This window comes from Mycetomoellerius zeteki, unplaced genomic scaffold (genome assembly GCF_001594055.1).
Source record: "Mycetomoellerius zeteki isolate Tzet28-1 unplaced genomic scaffold, Tzet1.0 scaffold218, whole genome shotgun sequence".
NCBI classification, from domain to species: Eukaryota; Metazoa; Arthropoda; class Insecta; order Hymenoptera; family Formicidae; genus Mycetomoellerius; species Mycetomoellerius zeteki.
Window position 1 is genome coordinate 151,707 of NW_017257150.1, and position 26,856 is coordinate 178,562.

General features: G+C 34.0%; 3 protein-coding genes and 1 pseudogene across 5 annotated transcripts in view; 3 read left to right on the forward strand and 1 right to left on the reverse strand.

The window, feature by feature from the left end:
• Window positions 1-592: 592 nt before the first annotated feature.
• Window positions 593-9,273, forward strand: LOC108722761 (serine-enriched protein). Of its 3 annotated transcripts, XM_018448047.1 has the most exons (11): window positions 593-909; window positions 1,248-1,354; window positions 2,582-2,787; window positions 2,878-3,013; window positions 3,617-3,655; window positions 4,818-4,935; window positions 5,196-5,353; window positions 5,454-5,585; window positions 5,668-5,850; window positions 5,990-6,152; window positions 6,255-9,273. In XM_018448047.1, exons 3-11 carry the CDS (start codon window positions 2,591-2,593, stop codon window positions 7,175-7,177), a joined length of 2,049 nt encoding a protein of 682 aa, XP_018303549.1. In that variant the 5' UTR covers window positions 593-909; window positions 1,248-1,354; window positions 2,582-2,590; the 3' UTR covers window positions 7,178-9,273. The 3 variants fall into 3 exon arrangements, with proteins under 3 accessions (XP_018303549.1, XP_018303546.1, XP_018303547.1); XM_018448044.1 differs by lacking the exons at window positions 3,617-3,655; window positions 6,255-9,273 and having other exon boundaries at window positions 5,990-6,245; XM_018448045.1 differs by lacking the exons at window positions 3,617-3,655; window positions 6,255-9,273 and having other exon boundaries at window positions 5,994-6,120.
• A 1,934-nt stretch (window positions 9,274-11,207) lies between these two features.
• LOC108722756 (alpha-amylase 1-like) lies at window positions 11,208-16,474 on the forward strand (annotated as a pseudogene).
• Window positions 16,475-18,236: 1,762 nt separating this feature from the next.
• Window positions 18,237-22,362, forward strand: LOC108722760 (alpha-amylase). Its single transcript, XM_018448043.1, has 5 exons — window positions 18,237-18,448; window positions 20,289-20,719; window positions 20,967-21,333; window positions 21,449-21,937; window positions 22,264-22,362. Exons 1-5 carry the CDS (start codon window positions 18,269-18,271, stop codon window positions 22,285-22,287), a joined length of 1,491 nt encoding a protein of 496 aa, XP_018303545.1. The 5' UTR covers window positions 18,237-18,268; the 3' UTR covers window positions 22,288-22,362.
• A 4,182-nt stretch (window positions 22,363-26,544) lies between these two features.
• LOC108722757 (uncharacterized) overlaps window positions 26,545-26,856 on the reverse strand; it is a 115,309-nt gene continuing 114,997 nt past the window's right edge. Inside the window, exon 8 of the mRNA XM_018448039.1 lies at window positions 26,545-26,749. Coding sequence (XP_018303541.1) covers window positions 26,545-26,749 — 205 coding nt within the window. The remainder of the gene's footprint in view (window positions 26,750-26,856) is intronic.

Genomic DNA, 26,856 nt, shown 5'->3' on the forward strand with positions numbered 1-26,856 from the left:
ATAAAAAAATATCACGATATCCTAAAAATACCAATGTTTGAGGAACAGACGGTTGTAAATTATAAAACAGTAAGAGTTAATAAATCTTCTTTGTTATGAGAAAGTTAGAAACTTTTCTTTTAAAACCTTTATATGTAACTAATTATAAAATTATTCATTTTTGGTGAAAATTATAAAAACTATTATCCCTCAAAAGAGTTTAAAAGAATTGCAAAATAGGGAAATAAAAATAAAATATATTTTAAATTATAGATATGAATTATATTGTAGTATTACATTCTGCACAAAAGAGAAATTATCACTTGTTTTATAATATATAAAATTGCAAAAAATTTAAGACTAAAATTTCTAATAGCTAGTCAGAATTTATCAACAAGTATTACGTTTAGCGAAAGTGCAAGCCTATGACGCAGGATCTCGAAACTGAATACTTTCAAGCGATATTTAATCAATCGTTAGACCAAGGATATCCGTTTCGCTTGAAATTATCCCATCCGATAGGGAAAAGGTCCTTCGGGTCGAGCCGGCGTAGAAACGGGCGGCGTCGACGTTCCATGACGCAGGCGCCATGACGCCTTTTCGACGCCTCGTCGACAGGAAGCTCTGCATCTGTCCAGCTCTTTGCTCGTCCAGAGACTTCGCCCTGTTCTCCCTCCGACTGTGTATCCATTCACGAAAGCAACCCCCAACGCGTCCGGAATCCCTCGAGTCTTCACGAAGACAGCAGCCAGGACTGAGACGTTCACGCGCGTCGTTCTCTGCGGCAAGATCACCCCTCGTCTCTTCCGCGGCGAAAAGGGGCGGTGTTCGCTCGATCCGGACAGCTTCGTTGGAAACGCGTGCTGGAAACCATCGCGATCAATTCCGCGACGTTGATTGTATCCCGAGCTTGATACCGCGGACCTCTAGGTACTTGCCTTACGATCGAAATGTTCAATAAATTTCGCCTGCAATTTGTATTAATTTTTACTTCACACGTTATGCTGTCGAATGTAACCATTTGTATTTTACATTTAAATGTGATGAGAATATTTTGTATTTGCGATCGTATTCCCGGTTTGTGTCAAATTAAGTTATTGTGTATATTGTGCTTAATTAATATTTTACATATACATTTAAGAGAGAAAACCTAATAATTTTCTAATAATTTAATTCTTATTGACTCCGTTTGTTTTGGAAATACGTGTTCCACAATATTAATACGTTAATAATTAATTGTTCGTTCTTCCTTTGCGCATTCGATTCAGCCAACATCGATTGATTTCTCCGACAACATTCAAGAAGAGAGTTAAAAGTGTTTTTTCGGGGCCAAAACAGCCCGGCAAGCGAAGAGGCTCCGGGATCAAAGCAACAGGTAACACTTCATTTCATATTGAGACACTCTCCTATTTATTTCTCTCCCAACAATCATTGTTTTATCCTCTTCTTTTTATTCTCCATACATGATTATATTCTCTTATGCTTAATTATTTAGAGCATTTGATTCTTTACAACAAAGCGAAATAATCTGGTAATTATTAAAAGCGAGGAAAACAAATTAAGTATTTTATATTGCTAAAACATAATACTTAAAGCATAATACTTTTAAAAATTATTGCAGATTTAATAAAATTGAAAAACGCGCAGAATATAATTAATTAAGTAATTCATTATTAAATTATTAAAAAGAAAGGTCTTTTTTGTAAAACGAATTAATTCTAATATTTCTTTAAATAATATCATGAATTGCTTTATTTATATTTTTTAGAACAAAACAATCAGAATATACAAAAATTAATTCTAAAATAAATTCTGTATTTAGTATAACGAAGAGGAGATTAAAAAAAAGTTGCAGGAAATGAATAATTCTTTTAATGCGTGTGTGCTCATTATATTTGTCTCGATTATTTGAAACGTAACGTGACAATGGACAGCAGCAATTAAGTACGAAGCATTATTGACAGGATTAATCAATGAAATTAAAGCATATCCGCATTACTTTTTTAAACTTGATAACGAATTTTTTATTTAGCAAGTAGGTTAATTATATTGTAGATAATGCGATCCGTTGTAAGGAAAAGTACATCCTTTTATAGTGTAGGAACGCTTTGTCGACGAGAGAGCTAGCAGATTCTTCTCCTCGTTAAAACACCTGCACTCTACAACACAAGCAAAATTTCTAAGTGTTTATATCGAATTGTTGATAGTGCACATATTTAATATAAAAGTGTTAGTACTATAGATTACCTCATAACGAGAGAAAAAAGGAAAGGGATAGCATAGATTATCTTTTAAATAATAGTTTATGGATGAAAGAGACGTTTTTCTTTATACGATCCCCTGCTGCGTATTAAAAGGCCATGATATTTTTATCTAAGCCTGCGCACTACTTGTATACATAATAATTATTGAGCAATTTTTTTACAGTCAGTTTTATAGCAAATAAATAAATGTAAATAATATTGCACACACTAATACTTATCATGTTAGTCTTTACATTCATTATAAACGGAATCCAACAATTAAAATTAAAATTATAAATGAAGCAAGAAATAGAATTACAACAATATATATTTATCCTCATTCTACATAAAATAAACAGCAGGAAGACATGGGCCCGATGCCGGAGGCTTCAGGATCTGGGATGACCGACGAGGATGATTACTCGACTTTCGAGAATAAAACCGGCCTGGCTGAAGACATGAAGTTTTTGGCGAGTATGCCAGAACTCTGCGACGTGACATTTCTCGTTGGTGACACCAGGGAGCCAGTTTGCGCCGTAAAAGCTGTGCTCGCGGCCAGAAGCAGGTTTGTAATATAAAAAACATCTTCATATATATTAACACGCATTGGACAAACGAGTTAAACAAAGGTTTTCATTCTTTTTAAAATTTACAGAGTCTTCCATAAAATGCTATATCAAACTCCGAGTCCGCAACGTAAAAAAGAACCGCCGGCGCGAGAAAACAAGATTCGGCTCTTTCTCAAGCGCAGCTCCGAGCCGCTGTTAAATTTGCAGAACGCTGCGCAACAGGTACTTGACATGAAAGTTAATACACAATTTATCACTAACAAACTTGTCGCTCTGACCAATGAAAAAAATAAGTACAGCGCAATATTTACAATGTATCAGGTCTCAATGAGGAAGACATCAAATCTTTTTTGTCTATTTTTGATATTCTTTAACCAGCTCCTTTTCCAATTTTCCTTTGTGACGAAATCAATATATGCGTGTATATATCTCAATACAAAACAGAAAGAGACAATAATCATATTATGTAAATAGCACATATATAAAATAGATATAAACAATTTCTCAAACTAATATTGTAAGAGGCGAACACGTTCGATATGCAAAACCCAACGATCGCTCGTGTTAATTTTACTTTTAGCAATTTTAATTTAACGAAACTTATATAGAACTGGATTTTCCATTAGTCTGCTAATTAATATAAAATACGAAAATAATTACACATATATTTCAGTTTATCTAAATACAAACACCTTATTGAAATGACAATCTTTTCGTTTTTTTTTTTTGGGACACGTTGCATATTTATCGTGACCGTCGCTGAAATGAATATTCCGCTTTTATCAGGATAGAAATAGTAAGTGTGCGTTTGTATGTGTCGTGTAGCGGTCAGGGTTCACGCAGCAACTGGCCCCCATCCAAGAGGTACTTTGAACGTCACTTTTACGTAAAATTTTTTACATACAGATCGAAATCGTTTCCATCCCATATCTGGCCCCCTTTCTCCCTATATTTCTAATTGAGTACTCCTCTTTTTCTCTTCGCTAATTTTCTGCTCACTGCACTGTGATCATGACTTTGCCTCACGAAATCATTTAGAGAAGCTGTCGTAGGAGACCACTTGAAATTTATGTATTGACATATCAATGTTTTTTCGCTGCCTTGACTTCTTTACTTGGACAAACGTTCTTTTACCTTGTTCTTTTGCGCGTTGAAGAGAGATAGACTATTCTCCAGACACGTGCGCAAATACGTAATTAATTCATGCGATTATGGACTGAACTGTGCGCTAATTCTATATTTGGACTACTGCATGATCGATTCAATTGTACTCTCGTAGTCGCCAAATCCATTATAGCTGTAGATTAGCACGATTACAGAATTCGCTATTTCAGCTGTCATTGACTACGTTTACATGGCATTCTTAATCGGGTTTAATAATATCCATAGTTGTGCGTGCGTGCGTGCGTGTGTGTGTGTGTGTGAGTAAGTGAGTAAATGAGTGTGAAACTGGCCAACACGGCCATTCCATTCTTCAATGAAATAGCTATGATTGGCCAGTTTCATAGCTACGAATGTTATCAAACCCGATTAAAGGTGCTGTGTGTAAACGTAGTCACACTGACTTACATAATGGTAACTCACAAATCAACCAAGCGAACAAGTTGTGATTATTAATATTAATATAAATTTCAGCGTGCATCTTAAGACAAATTATTAATAGGATGTTCTCAGTGAAACGCAAAAAATACAAGTTTATTTTAAAAAAAATTAACAGACGCATAGTACTTGAATATGTTCGCTGGGTTATTAGTTAGGCAATATATTATTACTTATTCTCCTAATATGTTACATGCACAATAGCTAAAATTTTGCACTCAATTAAAAATATTATTATGATATATGCCGATGTATCTCTTATCTAACATATCATCTCTTACTTCATAATTAGTGAATTTGATTTACTATTGCGCTAGTCCTTACGGATTCCCATGCAAGTCGCTTAGCACGGGTATTCGATTTAAGCTTGAATCTGAATATCCCCATTTCTTCGTTTAGATGTTTGTATTTTACTTTTGTATCGTAGCCGCAATCACATCAGCATCATACGCTGATTATCGAGGAATTCGAGCCCGATGTCTTCCGGCAACTGATCGAGTATATACATACGGGATGTGTGACATTACAGCCTAGGACTTTGCTTGGTAATCAATTAATTATATAGTATCTCTAACAAACCAATTAGAATGTCTATTATATGCCGCATGGATTAATCATTATGACGAGTATATTTCCTGTCATTATGGTATATCTTATCCGACATTCGTGAGCTAAGCATACATAAAGTAGAATTTCATAAGATAATTCCATGTATAATTTCTGTAAAAGACACATCAAATGTTTTATTGAATCTAATGAATGATTCAATTTCGATGGCTGATAATAATTTATGTCCTTATGTTAGGGGTAATGAACGCCGCCGATTATTATGGATTGGATGAACTCAGGCGAGCCTGTGCAGGCTTTGTTCAATGTTGTATAACCGTTGATACGGTCTGCGCTCTGTTAGCATCAGCGGAGCGTTATATTCAATATAAGTGCACGAAATCCTTGGTTCAGAAGGTAAATTAACTGTAAAAGTTTTCGATACATTATGCCTTTAATGCTTAATTTTGTAATTTTAGTAATAATTAATTTAAAATTATTACTAAACTCTGCGAAGGTACTAGAGTTCGTCGATGAGCATGGCAATGAAGTACTGAATTTAGGATCATTCACATTACTACCGCAACACGTTGTTCGTTTGATCCTTGCCAGAGAAGAATTACGTGCAGATGAATTTACGAAATTTCAAGTAAGCTTGACACATGAATATGTTAACATTTATCCGACATTTTTCTGCATAATGTTTCTTCAAATTAACTTCTCGCTTACAGGCTGCATTAATGTGGAGTAAAAAGTATTGCGACAACAATCAAAATACCCCGTTGAAAGATGTAATTGGTAACTTCATCGAGTACATTCAATTTCACAAAATTCCAGCCACTGTATTGATGCAAGAAGTAAATCCTTTGGGATTGGTGCCACCGGAAATTATCATGAATGCATTAGCTTATCAGGTGCGCGTTGCTTTTTCATATATTTCATATATTTTAAAACGCAAAAAGATATTATTGATATAGTTAGCATTATGAAACGTGTCTCACACAATTCCTTGCGACAGCGCCATCAGCTTCTTTATGAAAGAATTTGTTGCAGGCAGACCCAACCAGTGTCGACCCCAGAAAATTCTCTCCCCACAGAGTGAGGAGACAGGGTCGCAGCATGTCGGTCCAGTCGTCGCTGGATCCGTATGGCAGCATCACGACCTTGAGCTCGAGCGGCTCCGACGCCGGATCGGATCAGAAACAAAATTCTGGTAGCAACTAACCTCAGGCCACGGCCGCACTGACCGCGGCCGTTTCGGACGAGCCTCGACGAACCGAGGATATTTGTGGCCCCGACGAAGGAGCGGCGCCGACAGACGATGTTATCGCAGAAGAAAGAGAGCAGAGAGAAAAACAGCGACCGCAACAGCAACAACAACGGCAGCAGCAGGAGCAACAGCAAGAATCTCAAGTTCAGGTTCATGCGGAACAGGAAGCGCCTCAACCACAGCGTCAACCGCAGGAACAACAGAAACAGGAACAAGTGCAATTACAACAAAAAGAGCCGGGTCATCTACAGCAGCAAGTCCGTCAGAAGATAGAGAAAGACAGAGAGCAAAGGAAGCTTCAACAAGAACAACAGCTATTGCAGCGTAAATTAGAACTGGAAGAACAACTACGACGCAAGCTGGAGCGAGATGAAGAAGCATTACAGCGAAAACTGGAACAGGAAGAAAAACCGTTGCAACAAAAGATGGAACATGAAATACGAAGGAAACTAGAAAAAGACAAAGAGGAACAGCAGCAAATTATGCGGCTGAAAAAAGAAGCGGAGCAGCTGAAGAAAGAAGAAATGAAACGTTCGCCGAAAGCTGAACAGTGTGCGCAGCAACAGAAAAAAGTTGACGATAAACAGTCGCAACTGCAAAAGGCAGACGAACAGTTGGAACTGCAACAGAAACGCAAACAGCTGCAAGAACCGCTGGATAAAAATGAGCGAGCGAAACTGCGCAAGCAAGGTGAGAAAGCAGAGATATCGCGTCAAGAGTCATTTGTGCAACAGCAAAAGATGGAGATAACAGTGCAAGAAGATCAAGAGGCACAGCACCGGAAAGAGAAGCCGCAGTTGTCACAGCCTGGGGAATCGCAACAGCAGCAGCAACTACAGCAGCCGCAGCTACACCAGGAGCAGCCGGGAATCCGACCGCTCGAGGGAGTCAGTGGACTTTACATTAGGATAGTGCTGAGGCACGAAGGTCGCGCGAATCTAGTCTGGCTATACAAAACACATATATTCTAAATTTCGATCATTCGCCTCGTCGCTTCCGTCTGGATGTCTCAAGCGACCTCGCAGCTATACGGCTCTACGACTTATCCATCCATGTTGAAAGGTACCGTGAATGCGAGACGTAATGCATTAAGACGCATTACAGCGCTCCGCATATTCCGGGGTTACTTAATGTCTTAAGAGAGCATCGGCGTTTCCTTTAACGTTCTAATGTTGACGTGTCGAAGTAACGCGCGCGTCAGAATATCAAGTTCTGGTGCATGTAATCAACTTCTTCTCCACGATGCAAATGAAGCTTTAACGGTACCGTCTTTGCGCCGCCGCAATCTCGATAGTTTCGATATGCGCGTCGCCATTTCTAGATATAATAAATCAGAGGATTCCGTTAGGCTTGATTGTCCATGATCGTGGAAGAAGACAATCGTACTCATGTTACTGTTGCAAGAGAAATATGTATTTGTTAAACGTAAATATGTGCATGTAAACAAAAATGCATCTGTCGCTTCGTTTATCATGCTTTCTCTATCGTGTGTGTTCGACAAGTTCATACCGTTCAGTCCAATAAATGCACCACTGCGGATAGATAACTAACATGAATTAATTAAAAAGTGCAGTTTAAAGATACAGTTTCTTGTATATTATTTATTATTTGTATTTTTATGATCATTAGCCCACATAATTTATCTCGTGCAACTATTTTTTGTAGTATCTAATTTGTCATAAATTATATGTTTGCCATAAACTTCGTAATATTTTTTACCATCTTTACTTCTCACCATTGAACTGTTTCTATTATTAATCAACGAAACTGCATTGTCAAAAAGATTGACTTATATCGAACGAACTTTTCACTACGAGATATAATGTGATTATAGTAACAATTTCAGAGAAACACTATATACGCTTGTTAAAAATAGATCTTATATTATAGCCAAGAGAGATATGTAATATATATTCTATATGTTTCTGGAAAATGGTGGCCATTTGACAGTAATAGGTGACTGGAGAGCCGATATTTTGCCATGAATGCTTCCCTGGATATTATTACACTCGATGCAAGACATATTATTCATTCAGTTGCACCGTCAATTATCAGAAAACCAAAAATCACAGCGAAGCTATGGTTCAGGTAGTAACAGAAGTCTGAATACTCGCCAGATAAATTTTGCAGAAACGAATATTATTGTCATAGTTTTTAACTATAATAATTGATGCATGCAGCTACAAAATAAGTTATATATTACACTTCAGTCCGTTATAAATAAAAAATATGCACTAAAGTTTAGACACGCGCTCTTAGTAACGTTAGATAGCAATCCGGTAGAGATTACACAGAAGCAGTTTAATTTTTAAGCAGAGCTTAACGCATAGATCAAAACGTCAACAACAATTGACAATGAGCGTAAAACTAAAACGCAGCTGTCACCTCTGGTAATGTTTTTATTACTGTCGCATGTGCAGCTTATTTGCGTAGATGTGTCAAAGATATGTTCATAAATGTGAATATATTTACTTGTCTATGTACCGTTGTCTGTTGTGTGCAGCGACATTTCTATTGTTTTATACGTAAGATGTATGTACAAACAAAAATATATATATATATATATATATATCGTTGAGCAGCCTAAATGGCGCGAACTCCTTATCACAATGTTAATCGATAATGCGATCGAGCTAAACATAAATGGATAAAGTATGGCATAAAGTATCGCGCGTACTGAGGTTCTTTCTTCTTATTTAAAATGTAATTCAATTAAAACTGATTAACATGTTCACTGTCACCGACGCGCAGGCGCGTCTTTGATTTGCGCTTGTGTCTCTATTTTTAAGCGCTTAAAGTATAAGCGCCAAAAGTTTTATACAACTCGCCTCACTAAAATCACTTTTTAAGAAAATTATGACGAAATGTTCCTGGCGAAATGTTCTAAAAATAAAATGAAAACATAGTGATAGTAAACATGTTAATTCAATGATTTCTTTAGCAATTTGCTGTTCTGCTATTATTCTACTGCGTATTTTAATCAATTCATTATTATACTAGTATCCATTAGTCTTCCATCTATTCTTATTTTGAGAGGAAATACACATAAGAATAAATTTTTCAATTTAATATATAGTAACATGTAATATTGTGGTAATTTTAGTTTAAGTTTCCTTTACAACATAATTAAGTAATATTTACGCGTCTGATTTTATACATATCCCTCCTCCTGAATGCATAGTTTATATAAAAAGCGTACTGCATTTCTTCCGTTTGAAGATGAAACTATAACAGAAAGAAAGGAAGACAGACAGTCACGTATGGAATTGTATAAAGTTCAAAAACCGTTGATTCGCTGGCGATCGGTATAACTCTACCTAAAAGTTCGATCTATTTACTGTGATATGCCGTAGCCAAATCAGTCCAACTATAAATAAAGAAAAATATGAGTCAAAAGTTGAGTTCTTCATTTTATCTCATTACTTTGAAGCGTCTGCGGGAAATCATAATAGACACAACCAGATGGTAGGAAAAGGTAATTCAATTCTTATAAATACAAAAGGTAATATTATATCAAAGGTAGCATGTGCATTTTACTTTGACATTGATAGTTTTTAATTTTTTTTACGTAAATACAAATCTTGCGCACGTTCAACACCTGGATTACGTTATTCCATTCGCTCTACCGTATCCCGTGCGGGAAATGCTGAGCGGTCAACGCGGTGATGAATCGCAGACAAATCATCCCAAATAAATAGCGAAAGGTGTTACATGCCAAAGAGATCGATGAATATTATCATGACATTTCGCACCCGTGCCTCTGCCGACCTTGTTCTCCCCCCACGATCGACTCGACTCGTTACGAGCGTCAGATGGCAGGCGCATCACAAATAATTATCCTTCCAGCATCCTGGCTACGTTTATGACGTAAGATATCGCGAGATTTAGTCCGTACCGATCTATCAATCGTGCCATCTGCCATCGAGGCTGTTCCGTCGGTGTTAACGGCCTTTTAAAAAGGTTTGATTATACCGAAATACCACACTCCAATCGCAAGAACAAAAAACAAGAAAAAATATTATATTTAATTTTTATTTTGAAAACAGAACAATCATTTTACACCGGATTTTTAATTTGATATTTAAAATAGCTCGTGCTATATATAAATATAAAAATCATCTATACACTTATTTGAGATGTAGATTATAACAAAGATAATATATAAAGAAAAAGTAACATCCAACCATTGTTCGGTAAAACCAATAAAATAAAAAATAAAAAATTATATGTAAGCAATTCTTTATTAATATAATTAAATGTGGTAATTTCAAATTATTACAGTTATTATTATTATTATTATTGTTATAATATTATCAATTATACAGTTTCCTTATTAATCGGCAATTTAAAAAAATAAAAATAAATGTGATCGGTAAAAATCAACACGTAATTGTTTAAATAAAATATTGTTTATGCAATAATATAGTGTAATATAATTTCGATAAATTATAAATTTACATTATTTTTAAATTTATCAACGTTATTTATTGGCAGCATAAACTAATTCATAACAAATATTACACATAACACACAGTATTACGCCGACGTTACACGTACAATCAGATATGATTAATATCTGTGAGTGTTTGAAGGATGCGATCACTAATACTCGCGTGGTGCAAGCATTAATTTACAAATAAACAGTCGTTTAATCGTAATGCAATTTTTAGTCTCAAAAACTACACCTTCGGATAATGACAAATACTTATTTAACTTATTTTTTAGAATTTTTGTTGTGGTATTTTAAAAATCGCAAATTTTAGGATACTCTATATACCAAAGGATATATACAAAAAGAAACTTATGTAACACTTGTTTCGTAAGTATAACTGTTTTTTTCTAATTTCTCAATAATTTCTCAATAATTTGCATGTTCAGTTTATTTACAGTCTATTATGTAACAATTATTTCCATAACCATATATTTTGAACCATAATAAGACTGCCACATGCGATGAAATCATCTTGAACATCAGCAATTAATGTCAGTGCTTCAGAAAGAATGACAAATGAAGTACATAATGCATATAACGATTATCAGTTTGCTCTATTAATACTAGTGACACTTATCATGAGTATTGTACTATTTTTCTGATAACTTCATTAATCATTGCGTATCAGCGAGGCAAGTTTTCTATAAATTGTCCAGTTATATCGGAAACACTCAAACAATTATTGTCAGTTTTCAAGCTTGACGCCTCTTTTTAGCCTTGGTCTCATATCTTTGTTGGCGTTTGCAATTGCTCATAAAAATCCGCATTATGTCGGTAATAGAACTACCATGGTTCACTTATTCGAGTGGAAATTCGATGACATTGCCAAAGAATGTGAAAACTTCCTTGATCCGATGGGTTACGGTGGTGTATAAGTATGTATAATACGCTTATATAGTATAATAAGTAACGCTCGTATATTATGTAGCATTATAATATAATTCCTTTATTTTGAATATTATTATAATATGATATTATTATTTATAATTATTTTGACTACATTGAATATTTTTTGAAATTAATTCTTAATTTAATTTAAGTTAATTTTTTTAACTTTAATTTAACTAATTGTAAGTTAGTTATTGGTTTATATTACTTTTAATGTAACTAAATTAATTTTATAACCCATTAATTTTAATTTAACTCGATCAAGAAAAAGCTAACTTATCTAACCCTATCATAAAGCAATTGGAGCCAATTACGGTGCTGCATTAGAGAATAGAAAAAAAACTATATGCATAATGCATATACTTATAATATTTTGTTGTTGAATTAAAGAATAAATTTGCCAATTTTGTTTCTGCAAACTAATATTATACAAACATTATGCAAACTAACAATATACGAAGTACAAGTCAGTTCTGCATAGCACTGAATGCGTTACATATAAAAAATATAATGCGAAATGGATTCTTGTACTTTCGTAGGTTTCTCTCATAAATGAGAATCTTGTGATAAACGGTAGACCTTGGTTCGAAAGATATCAGCCGATTTCTTATAAAAATTATCAGTCGATCCGGAAACAAATTCGAGTTTAGGAATATGGTGCAAAGATGTAACAAGGCTGGTGCGCGAATATACGTCGACGCGATTATCAATCACATGACAGTAAATGCACAACCCGCGTACGGCATCGGTCGTACATTAGCGCAGCCAGATAAGCTTCATTATCCAATAGTTCCGTACGCGCGATTCTAAGAGGACTTCAACTATCCAATATGTAGTATCCAGAATTATAACAACGCTACCGAAGTTCGCAACTGCGAGCTGTCTGGTCTTCACAATCTTAATCAGAGCGAACTGCACGTCCAAATATATATATATATATATATATATCAAAATAATTCAATTTCTTAACAAGCTCGATTTTGGAGTCGGTGGCGGTAATTATTTTCAACTAATTTATTCTCACCGTATAATACTTTTTATCAAAAATGTATAAGGAAATAAAGACAGAGACTGTTTTTGTTTATGCAAAATAAAAGTTCTTAGAACATATTAAAAGTTTAATGTTAAAAAAGTTAGGGACTAATTGCAGCATTATTTGAGATATCGAGAACGAATTTTTCTGTGCCGTTCATAATTTCTACTATTGAACTTAATTGGGCAAAAAATACAAAAAATTAAGTCATTTATAACAAGCGATCGCGTTTCATCGATAATCTTTGCGTACAACATCAACGCACGATCGATGTGCATTCCACGTAAAATATACGAATGAGATATAAAATCCGAAGTGTAAACTCACGAGATGCATTCTATATAGCCTTCCTCTCGTCTCTTTCTCTCTTCCTCGTTCTCTTTTTTACATCAAGGATGCACCGAAGACTGATGATGTTTAACATTAAACCGGACGAGCGGTGCCGCGCGATACTGACAGAGGCTGGCTCGTCTGGTAGCATTAATAAATGAGGGACATCAGCTTTTAATTACGCGCCTCGCTCGTAATTGTAACCCGCAGCGAAATCGTACCATCTTGTACCGAACCGGTGGCTTTACAAGCGGAAGAGCTATTTCCGGGGCTGGCATCGCAACATTCTGGGGACTGCACTACGCATCACGCCTGCGGATCGCGAATGTTTTGCGTATATTTCGAGTTAAAAAATGTGGCGTTGATGGCGTATATTAAGAAATTGTGACAGCCACAAAAGTATGTTAAAGTCACAGTGCGCGCCGGGAAAGGAAATTTGATGGCACATATATGCGATCGTATTCTACCGTTCTGCAAGTTTCGTTAATTATTATATGGACGACAAAACACTTGTGATAAGCTAAGAATAATTTTGCTGCAATATGATTTATAATATACTATAATAATTAGAGAAAATTGATTCTTTCTTCATTAAAGCAGTGACGATTTCATTGTAACATTTCCATTAAGATCGTTCTGCTTTAGCAGCAATCTCGTGTGTTTCTAAAATTACCAAATTCACTTAGTAAAATTTTTCTAACAAAAGATTTTACCAACAAAATAAATATTAATATCGAGTAATTTACGATAACGAAGTTTTTTCTTTCATATGTAGCAATGCAATAATTTTGTTGAGACAACAAAATTCTTTTTTTTTATATACATTTCGCTCGCATGAATTTATAAATATGTCAATATTGACATGATGAAATTATTGTGTGCACGTATGATAATTTTATATTATTTGAAATAGTATTGTTGTAGTGGGCCACAACAAGAAGACCACAATCTAGTTTCTTAATGAGAATCATAACGCCAATGTTATCTTTCTTCTATATATATGTATTCTTTTTCTTTTTATTCCTTTAATGAAGTTATGTGTATTTTTCATAATTATAGCAGTAACTTTGTTTTATGATAGCATAGTTAATAAAATTTTATCCGCGATAAAAGTAATTATAAATATGTAATGAGATAATCCGAAAGTCCTAAATAAGCCGGTTAATTAATATAGAATCTACAACAGAGCTAATAAGTAAAATAATTTTCCCTGTCGCGTGTTATTCACAAGTAAAGTTACGGAATGAATAAATGGAAATAAATAATGGTACCTAGTCGCATCATTTTCCGCGGGTTGCAATGAACTCTGACCTTCGTGGCGCATCAGCCACCGTGTGTTACATCGCAAGTGCCTTTGGCAAATGCAGAGATGATTACCGTGAATGTGCGATTAAATTCAATGGAGTTGGCGGTATCTACAATCAAACGGTAAAAATCTTAATTGACCGAATAGCGTTAATTAATTAACGAGCCGACTTCTTGCCAACGCTCACAATTCGGCGCGGAAATAACTGTTTGGGATGTTGAACCTCTGACCGGAGCCGCGTTAGCTACCGATCTCGCCTGCATGCCACATGCGAAATAAAAGATGTGCGGAATTAGCGGTCATTTATAATAAGACATTTGCAGTAAGAATAGCAAAATGCATGGAAAATTTCGCGTTTCTCGGTGCAACTTTATACGATAGATTGAATTTTATTGTGTATGTAGTGATAGAATTTATTAATTAATTAATTATACAAAAATTATAGTATGGATTTTCTTTGTATTATGAAGTAGAAATATTAGAAATTAATCGCATAGTTTGCGTATTTTATTAAAAAGCAGATACTGCATAGTAAAATAATCCAATTACACAGGTATACAAAAAAGTTTTTAGATCCAGAGATTAGTCCATAATGTTCTTATGCATTTTGATGCTCTGAAATCAAATCTAACGTCCAAATTATTCTATCACGTCTCAATTGTTTTATATATATATCGACAGAAAATAACTCATTTTCACTCAATTTTTCAGTACTTTTAACCATGCATATTAACTTTATAAGCTTGCATATTATCGTTGAATCCTTACTTTCTCTCTTTTCATCTCAGCTTGCATATTAAAAACTATAAATGATTTTAAAAATATTGAAAAAACGAGCTATTTTTCGTCAGTAAAAAAATGATGACGTGGTGGAACAATTTAGACATCAGATTTGATTTCAAAGCGTTAAAAAGTATATATGTATAATATCATGGTCTAATCTTTGGAAATATTAAATTTTGTTTTGTGTGACTGTATTATTGATCATATCTATGATATTTTACTATTTTTATAATATTTTATAATATTTTACCTTTTTTGCAGCATTGATGCCGCCAAACACATGTGACCAAATGATCTTAAAGCTTTTTCCAAAAAAATAAAAAAATTGTCACCTAAGAATAGATTTCCACAAAATACAGAGTGTTACATCTATCAAGAAGTCATCGATCTCGGTGGTGAGGCTGTCAATAAGCTCGAGTACAATGACTTTGCAAATGTCATTGAATTTCTGTTTGGTATCATCTTGGGTAAAATGTTTCGTGGTCAAGACAGTTTGACGAGACTGGAAACTTTCAATGACACAGACACTTGGAAATTAATACCTTCCGGCGACGCTTTAATTATGATTGACAATCATGATAATCAGAGAGGTCACGGTGCCGGTGGAGCTATTATTTTGACACATAAGGACCCGAAACCGTACAAGGTGGATTTTTAAACTTTGAGGAGCGATATATCGTAAATATATATAAGATTTAGTTGCTATATTAGAGGATTTTCTCTCTCTCTCCTCTTTATTATCTATACAGATGGCAGTAGCCTTTATGCTTGCTCATCCCTATGGTCATCCTCGAATCATGAGTTCCTTTGCCTTTACTGATCCCAGTCAAGGACCACCAGCAAATTCACATGGCAACATCATTTCGCTTAAAATCGTCAACGGTGAGTACGTCAACGGTTGGGTCTGCGAACACAGATGGCCGCAGATTTATCATATGGTCCAATTTCGCAATCTGGTAAATGGCGAGAAGATACAAAATTGGTGGAGCAATGGGAAGAATCAGATCGCTTTCTCCCGCGGTGCCAAAGGTTTCGTTGCCTTTAACGTTGAAGGCGATCTACTTAACAAAAAGTTGCAAACCGGATTGCCTGCAGGAACATATTGCGATGTCATAACTGGAGAAGTCATCAACGGCTGTAGCAAGTGCAGCGGAAAATCGGTGCAAGTTGGTGGCGATGGTACCGCTATAATCACGATTCTATCAAATGATCCGGAAGGAGTGTTTGCCCTTCATATTCAGGTTAGTGCAATAAAAAGCGATAAAGAGAAATATAACAGATATGATAGTTAATAATAAACGATTTATTATATGATAGTATTATTTGAATTTTTGTATGATTGCAGGCGAAACTGTGAGACACACGTGCAGATCGATAAACTTATAAACGCAACATTTTAAGATTCTATGTAACTAATTTGCATTTTTATGTAGATTATTATGTAGATCATAATTATGTATAAATGCTGTAATTAAATAAAAATGCACATAAATGCAAATACTCTTTGCATTTGAGTAATAACATTATTACACCTTTGTTTCCTGTTTCATAATTTATTGTCACATGTATCTAATTATATAGAGCTCAGCTATTTAATTGATACGAAACTCTTCGACAGGAAGAGAAAATAAAATTGTTTTCACGATGTTAACAAGGAGATATCTGGAGACTAAAGAAGAATAAATAAAATTACCGGATTTTAGCTTAAACGATGGAACCTTCCTTATGCATTCTTTCTTGTACTTTTGCAAACATTTTGCAAAAGTTGCAACTATTTGCAACTATTTGCAAACGTTTATTTTAAATTGATTTGATCATGTTGAAAATCGCATAAAAATAGCACAATTTCGTCAAAATCTGATCTTTGATTAGAATTTTCAATATTTTATAATTTTTAACTAATGTGAAGAATGTTATGTTTTTTTATTTAAAAACCCAGATATTATTCATATAATATAATATAATACATTCAGTAGAAAAAAAAAACAGTACAATTAAGGTATTTATTCGAAAAAGTGGATTTATTGTGCCAATCGAATTCAATGATATTGTTGTTGTTAATAAACGTAATGTCCAAAAAATTCAATTTCTTTTCTCATTGTAAACTGGATTCTAGGATAGAAAGAATTAAATGCAGAAAGAATTGAGTGAAAACTAATTTTTTTATATTGTATTTATCTGATTATATTCTTGACTGTAATTGAGAGTTGCATATGTCGACATTATTGTATGTTGATGAGTTAATTTATTTTTATTAATACTCTTACTACTCAGTATCGTTTTAACATTTTGACTCATTTTTTAGATCTTTGTCTTTTTCACTCGATCAACCAATCACTTGCAAACGATATATTAACCTTTTGGACAGCTACTACTTCATTTTATTAATTCTACTTTCCATCCGAAAAAAATAGAAAGATATATGAACAATAAGAAATAGTAAAATTTCTTCCTTGGGCAGCTGTTAAACTAGCTGGCTTGTAAAAGTCTAAGACTTTGCACAACAGATTGCATCCTCAAACCCGCATCAACATTAGTAAGTTTCGTTAAAATCCGGAACTCCTTTTTGAAAATGGGTGGTTCACTTTCACATGGTATGCCCCATATATTGTTATGTTTATATTCTTTTCTCTCTGTTGTTTTTAAAAAATTTTTCTAATTTAGTTACTTTTCTCTCTTTTAAACCAGAGAGTAGCAATATTTTTTTTCTTTAGAACATAATAATATTCAATAACTACATTTTTAGTATTATTATGAATTTAATAAGAAATTTATTAATTTTTGAATGAAAAAATAGATATTGAGTTTCAATTATTTCCATACAATTCCGCTCTCGTGAATTTGTATAATTTCTTTTTGTTAAGTTAGTGCTCAATAATTTTCCAGTTTTCAAATTTGTACCTGTCTGCAAAAATTCCTCGAACTAGCAGCGATTAGATAACGCTCGTTTATATAAATGTTGTTACAGCTGTAACCTTGGAGTCTTTGGCTGTTCGTGCTTCATCAATACAAATGCATAATTAAAAGAACGTAATTAATTAGAGTACATATAAGACTTATTTATCGTTCTGTATTTGTGCGATAAATATATTTTATCGGCGCGGTTGGTCGACGTAATGTAATGTAGAGAAGCGGAAACACCACATGCAGTTGTAATCAACAAACATATTGATCTTCGAGCAAGCGATCAGTTATATATTCCCGAGACCGATATTTCGCATCAGTCATCAATGAACATGATGCGAGTACTATTGTGCGCGTTAGCGATACTGTCAGCAGTAGCCGCTCAGAAGGAGCCGCACTATGTGCCCGGCCACGATGGGATGGTCCATCTTTTTGAATGGAAATGGAAGAACATTGCAGAAGAATGCGAAAAATTCCTCGGTCCCATGGGATTTGGTGGCGTACAGGTGAGTAAGATAATACACACAGAAAAATATCATTCTCTTACTATGAAAAATGATTACTCAATTTACTTTTATTCTTTTAAATGACGTTTATCTTTAACAAAAAATATTTTCTTGATAATAATCTTAAAATATACTTATTACAAATTTTAGAAAAATCATTATTATGTGTTCAGAACAAGTTTACTTTCTTTTGAGGAATATTATAAAATTTGTCGAAGAAGACTTTATATAATAAATAAATTGAATTTGGTTTCATTTAATAATCTTGATTGAAATTAGTAAACTTATTAGCATTCACACACACACACACACACACACACACACACACACACGCACGCACGCACGCACGCACGCACGCACGCACGCACGCACACACAGAGTTGATTTAGAATATATTTTAAATAAATTTAATGTTTGTGATAAACTTATGATAGATTTACGGATATACAAGCTTTTGAAATACTTGAAACAAGCACTTAATTGTTATTTGCGTACAGTATGTATTTTTCTGTGTGTAGCGTTTAACAAATTTTGGAGAAGACTATGACGCAAAATGTCTGTAGAAAATTTTAAAGAAAATCTAGAAATTTTTTTTGACACTTAGAGAACAAGGGTCCATTTTTAAATCTTACAACTTCTCCTTGAGTAAGATTTGTTATAGTCTATATATTATGTCATTTTATTTACCTCAAAATATAGCATTGTTTCGGGGTTATATATATTATAGTGGCTTTCCCGTGTAAAAATTAATGCTGGATTGAGATCTAAACCTACAACGAAATTATTAATTAAGTGACAAAAATATGTTTTAACTCTTCGGAGCTAATGCCAAAATCAGTAACACAGTTATCAACGCCGTGCCGGGCTGTGAGACCCATTAGTCCATTCATGTTAATTAAAAGACACTAATTAATTTTAAGAAATCAAAGTGACTCGTATAAAAAAACTTGTATAAAACATATAAATAACTCGTATGAAAAAGAATTAAGGACTTATCCTATTTTAACCGGTCTGAAAAATAAACATTCTTTCGACTTAGATTGTGAAAAAAGTAAAAGAAAGATTTCTAATTTTGCAATTTTTTTAGTACATATATTTAACTTGTTGTATATAAAATTTTATTAAAAAATATTAATATTTTTTTAAAAGAGATATAGTAAAACATAACTTTGTGTGCGCCGGAAAATAGTGTACACAATTCTAACATTTCGGTTAGCCAGAAACAGAAAAATAAATTTGTTTCATAAATTATACAATGTATATTCCTTATCGTGTGACAAATCAATTTTCGAAAAAATGGAAAATGCATTTTCACACGATACTGAGTATTATATAATTTATAAAACAAATTAATTTTTTTGTTTGAGGCCACCAAAATGGCGGAATTGTGTAAATTCTTCCCCAGCGCACACAAAGTCATGCTTTATCTCATCCAAACATTAATATTTTTTAAATAAAATTTTACATCTGATAAGTTAAATGTATATATTAAAAAGGTCATTAAAAACGCAAATTAGAAATGCATCATATTAATACTTTTTGTAATCCAATCTCAAAGAATGTCCATTTTCAGATGATCAAACTATAGAAGAATATCCTTTTAATGCTATATATATAAGTAAGTATATTTAAATAAGAATAATTTAAATTTTTATAGATAGAGGAAATTGAATTGACATTTTTGACAAAGAGATTTGTAATTAAGTGGCTCCAAATAGATCATCAGCTCAAAAGAGTTGATATGCTCCAAAAAAATATTTCCCTTAATTCTGCGCCTAAGTGACAATCCATGTTTACCATCGGGCGGATAATTAGAACGAATTTCCTTAAATTACCGCAGGTTTCTCCGATCCAAGAGAACGTGATTGTAAGCAAAAGACCATGGTGGGAACGTTACCAACCTATATCTTATAAATGGAATACGAGATCGGGCACGGAGAGCGAATTCAGGGACATGGTTAACAGATGTAACAAGGCCGGCGTAAGGATTTACGTCGATACGGTCTTCAACCACATGACCGGAAATCACGCTAACGCAAAGGGTACCGGCGGTTCAACAGCGGATACTGATAAATTGAATTATCCGGGGGTACCGTATTCTGGATACGATTTTCACGTTTCTTGCCCCATCAACAATTATCAAGATGCGGGGAATGTGCGGAATTGCGAGCTATCCGGCCTGCATGATCTCGATCAGTCAAAGGAATATGTCAGAGACAAGATTATCAACTTCTTGAACGGACTGATCGATGCTGGGGTCGCTGGCTATCGGTTAGTAAAATCTTACGTTCCATGCGAGTCTGTTACAATGTTTCTCAATCAATGTTTCGAAGTATCTTCTGATCAAAGAAATTATTCCTTTCAAGTATTGAAATTTTACTTTCCCTTATCTCGATATAAGCAAAAATGTTTAGTAATATTTTTAAGCTAATTTAAAAATCGTTAATTAAACAAGATGCATGCACTTATTTATTATATTTTACCAAGATAAACAATCTTATCAATTTCTGGATTTTAGAGTAGACGCAGCTAAACACATGTGGCCGTATGATCTAAACGTAATCTATTCTCGGGTGAAAAATCTCAATCCCGAGCATAATTTCCCTTCAGATGCGCGACCTTATGTATTCCAAGAGGTGATTGATTATGGCGGCGAAGCAATCAGTAAATATGAATACAACTCTTTCGGCGCGGTTACGGAATTCCGATACGGTATGGAGATCAGCAACGCCTTGAACGGAAAGAATGAATTGAAATGGTTTTCCACTTGGGGAGAAGCTTGGGGTTTGTTACCATCTCAAGATGCTCTGGTATTTATTGACAATCATGATACTCAACGTGGCCACCCCGAAATACTTACTTACAAGTCATCGAAGAAATACAAGGCAAGTGATTCTCTAGTAGATTCTCGAGAGAACTAGAGAAATTAAAAACAGAAAAATACGAAGACTGAATTACGTCTTTATTCAAATGTCGAATTAATAATAAATGATATTGCAGATGGCCGTTGCTTTCATGCTGGCACATCCTTACGGAACTCCGCGTATCATGAGTTCCTTCGCTTTTGACAATTTCGACGCTAACCCGCCGCAGGACTCTATAGGCAATCTTATATCTCCAACCATCAACCCTGACAATACCTGCGGTGACGGTTGGGTCTGCGAGCATCGATGGCGTCAGATTTACAACATGGTGCACTTCAGAAACGCTGTGAATAATACCAACGTAAACGGCTGGTGGGACAATGGCCGGAATCAAATCGCTTTCTGTCGCGGAAACGCGGGTTTCATTGTGATCAATGGTGAAGGACGTGACTTGAAGGAGGATCTCTTTACTTGCTTGCTGCCTGGTACTTATTGCGACGTTATCTCTGGAAATTTGGAGAATAACAAGTGTACTGGTAAGACCGTAAGAGTGGATCAAAATGGAAAGGCGCATATAGAAATCTTGAAGAATGAAGAAGATGGTGTGCTCGCCATTCATCGAGAGGTAAATACTTTTACTTACTGTTAAATTCCTTCTAGCAAAATATTTTATTATCTTTATCATATAATAATTTATCGAAGAATAACTTGCATTCTATAAATTTCTTTCATTAATTTTAATTTTAATATTTAATTTTATAATTTGTTGAAATGATATTTTATCGTAGCTGAACAATGTTTATAGTAACAAGATTTTTTTTAAACAATAAATTATTAATTTGGATTTTAATGATAACTAATACCATGTTTGAAGGAATTAAATCATTTTTATGCAATAATACATCTCAATTACTTATTATGTAACTTTTAATATAATTAATTTCTTTGCAGGCAAAGGTGGAATGCAGATGTTGAAGATCAGATTGGAATTAAAAATTGCTTATTGTAAGCAATGTATTAATATAAAATGTGTTATATAAAGTATGTAGTTTAATAGAATAAAATATATAGTTTAAATAGTTGAAAAGAATTCAATTGCGTTTGGATAAATTATCTGATCAACTATTTAAAATATGAATTGGTTGTGTACTTTAACTTGTTATGAATAAAATATAAGCTTTTGCATAAATCAATACAATGGAATGTCATTATTCTAGTGTTTTTATCCAATTTATGTAATCAAGTTCCAGAGAGTACGATGTTCTCATTTACTTTTATCGCTTTATCAAATCCATCGATAAACCATCGACTGATATATTTGCTATCAAAAAAGATCTCCTAACTCCGCAGCATAATATTTGTAAGAATATAACAATCGGTAAAATTGAGTGCAACACAGCTCTTATTTTTCAACAATGTTTATTTTAACAGAAACAATGTACTGTTTTTCCTCTTTTCACCATTAATTTCTACTATACATGATATGACAGTTAATCGTAAGATAATACACGACAGACTCGCGATGGAAAAACAAAAAATGTAGTCGAAGGGAGATCGGGTGAGATGGGATGGACACATACCGTAAAGTCGATCGGTTTTGAGATATACCGATGAATAAAAAATCTTGAAATATCACAAAACAATTGCCTTATCGTCGATTTTATCACCTTTCTCTCTAACTTCTAATCCATGTGTGCGATTAAATTATATCCTTCGCTGAAAGAATCTGTCAGCACACTTATCGCTCTAACTCTTTTCTCCCATCCATTCTTCCATTCTTCTCATCGAACGAACATGCACGAAATAATTAATGCGTAACGCATCGTAGTTACCGCATTAATAGCGTGTGAATCTCGCGACTAAGATACTAAAATAATAAAATACTACGGGGCATTTGAATAGAAGCACGACATAAATAAATGCTTAAGCGTTATGTACAGTGGTCTTATTTAAGTAAAAGCCGCTAATTCGGTTATATGTAGCGTTTTTCATTGGTAGAACTGGTAGGCACTCAGTGCACATCAAAGCCATTGTACACTAATCTAATCTGAATGTAAAAATGAGATATCTCAAATGATAAAATGCCTAATGTATACCTTATCAAATAGCACGATAAAATATACTTAGGATTTCGCGATTTAACTTTTTATATTTTCATTAAACATCTTTACGTCGATTTGTGTACAACGGCTTTAAAGTGCACTGAGTGCACACCAATTTTGCCAATGAAAAACGCTATTAGTGTTAACGCGCCCGAGTTCGTTATATGACAAAAAATGATTTGTTTATTTGAGATAAGAAGAGGTTACCGAATGAGGGCTGCGTTTATTAAGCATATCAAACGGAAAGAAATTTTTCCTTACATCACGTTATCATTGTACATATGTATGTCGAAAGTTAGCGTAATCGCGAATAAATAATACGCACGTAAACAAATCTCAACCTACAATTACCTTTCTGCGTAACGTAGAAGCAAGAGTATCACATGTGATTACGGCATCTAATTACTATTGATAATTTTGTATTACGAATGATTACGAGTATAGTAACGGACTATGATTATGTAATCAGCCGCAGAAATGCGAAGGAATTTCCTTCTTTCACCGTTCACCTATGATCATTCTCTATTCATACTAATTAAATAAAACATTGTACACTTGAACAAATTTTGAAATGCTGAAATTTCTAATATTCTTCTCACATTTTCTCTTTACTTTTTTGTGTTATTGTTTTTTTTTTTTTTTTTACGAAAACAAACTCGGGAGCGCGAACGCACGTGTAGAAACGTGTTGTTTAGGCGTGTCAAGTGTTATGTATACATGTATGTACATACAATTATAACTTTATATGATCAGCAGTAAATTCAGATTAATGTTTTGTATATGCGTACTTGGTGTGTGTTTGTGTGTGTTTCTTTGTGTATGTAAATCTAAAAAATACTGCTCGTCTTACGAACCAATTCGTTTGTCATGCACACTTTCTCTCGCTATTGGTACGTGTACTGTAAGCGCAGTTTGACGTCATCGCCCTACCACCATTTACATCTTAATCATTACGTGAATACAATAAGGCAAAACGGGTACTACATCTCTAAATAAATAAACGTTTGACGTTGTATGAATCTTGGAGATTAAGAGGGACAAAAAATAAAAGAGACGCGCTATAATATACAATTCCTACACGGGTCCGTCGCGCGTGAAACTGTCGTCGTCGCACAGGTCAATGTCTGTATGCATATGTACGTTATTCTTTTCGTATATGTGTGTGTGTGTGTGTGTGTGTGTGTGTGTCTCTTTCTTTCGTGTACGTGTGTGTTCGCACGTGGATTTTATTCTTGCACATAGAGCATTAGTAAAAATATAATTTAGTATATTTATTGTAATAATTCTCGTTCATATAAAAAAACTTCGTTAAAATATATAAAAGAAACAACGATTTGAGCAAATACGTATCTCCTATGGTAGTTAAAAGTTATCGCGTCGAAACGTATATTTATTGTTATTGCACGTAATTCTTCTCGCTGATTATGTATAGATTGTATTCTTTTAGTATATGTATATATATATACACATATAATAATATATATACATATAATAATATATATACATATATTGTATATCTATACTTACATCCGCTTCACACACTCGCACTTAATCGTTCCAACATATGTACACATATATGCGTACATTTTACGTACGCCTCCTCTTTTTATCTTTTTTTCTCTTTTCGACATCGAGTTAGTGGTTCTTTATTTTATCGACTTTTCGTATGATGTACAGAGGTACGAGTTCGGTCGTTCACAAAGTCGATCGACGATCAAGGTGATCTCAAGTAATCAAAAATAATATGTTCCATCGCGCAAATCGGAAATTAATCCGATCGATCATTCGACAACGTCGTCTTGGAAGACTTTACGAGGATAGGCACTCGTTTGATTTACTATCTATTAATTATTTCGCCTCCCGAAAGAAGAACCCCAAAAATAAAATCAAATAAATTAACTCCGTTTTAATGACCGACATAATCTTGAGAGTATTGATACATTTAATTAATTTCCTTTTTTTTTTTTAGTTTACTAAACTGTTCAGAGAAATTTCCAAACACAATTATACAGAAACAATATAGAAATATATTTATTTGTAGGGTTTGGGTCACAGAAATTTTAATTTAATAAAATATTTAAACAGAAATAATTTAAACAAAAATGTATCCCCGATATATATTTGTCATTGCATGATAGAAGATAATTATACGTTATACAATGCGAACAAAATATGTCAAAATACGCATTCTTAATTTTCTATTTTTCGCAGTGTAAATATACTATTTAAGTACATACTGAATCCATGATAGAGATCACAAGTTTTAAAATTACCTATTTTTATAAATCCTCACGTACATCTAAGCCGTCGTATTTTTATTTATATAAATATAATTTCTCAATATTTTTGTTTATTATTGAAAAAATATCAAAAGAAAATAAATATTTATAATTTTTTGTCCATTGATTGTGATTTCTCTTAAATTTTACAGTCCTGTAGGCTCAAAAAATCAAATCTTTAACCAAATTATTCCATTAAAATGGAATCTTTATCCAATGGGTTCAACGAAATATAAGTTTCACTAAATAAATATATTCAAGTTCAGGCATCGTTATTATATATTTACTAATTCTTTAATTATCGTACGTAAGATCTATTCTTGCAACGATGTATGTATATACACGTGATTCAGCTAAACTTTCTTTCTTCGACCATCTTCCCTCGTAATTGTAACTATTCAATGGTTTCACTCTATCGTTACTATGTATATATGTATATATAGAATTTTCAAAAATATTTCTCTGTTTTTCTATCTAAATATTACTCGTTCAATAATCAAAGACCACACAAAGCTGAATTCTCAATTCTTCTATTTTCAGTTTTATCATACGCAATTAATTAACATATCTTTCTGTTGCGTCTAAGTTCTATGTAATCCGTCGTTACAGTCGAAGCTTATAGTTTCGCTGAACAACAGTTCTTCAGGTCTCTACAGTTTAGGCTTTAGCTTATCCTGATGATCGACGAACGCTCAAAAATATTTTTTTTCTCAAGCATTCAGCACTCTACATGTTACATGTTATACGGGCTATACTAACCTCCTTCTCACTCTTTCTCTTTTATATCTTTCAGTCCAGTCTCGACTAAAACTCTCGGTATATGTTCTGTCTCTAAAAGTTTTTTCGGATACTTAATTATTGACAGGCGGAGTCTCCATGGTTCCTGATACATATGAAATCGTCTTCTTCGATTGAACACATCGTTCGCGAGTCACTGTTTGATAGGCTTTTTGAAGACGACTTCTGGTTTGCGTACCGGGCGAGGTATACGCCGTTCTATCCTGAGGGCCCGGTTCGGGTCCGGAGACGGCGGCGTCGGGATCACGCCAACTGCTGCTGTCTCAGACCCCAATGGAGGAGTCTCCGCCATTGTTTGTCAGTTCCCAGTGCTACTAGGTCGTCGACCCGGCGTTTGCTGTTGTTGTTGCTGCTGTTGCTGCTGC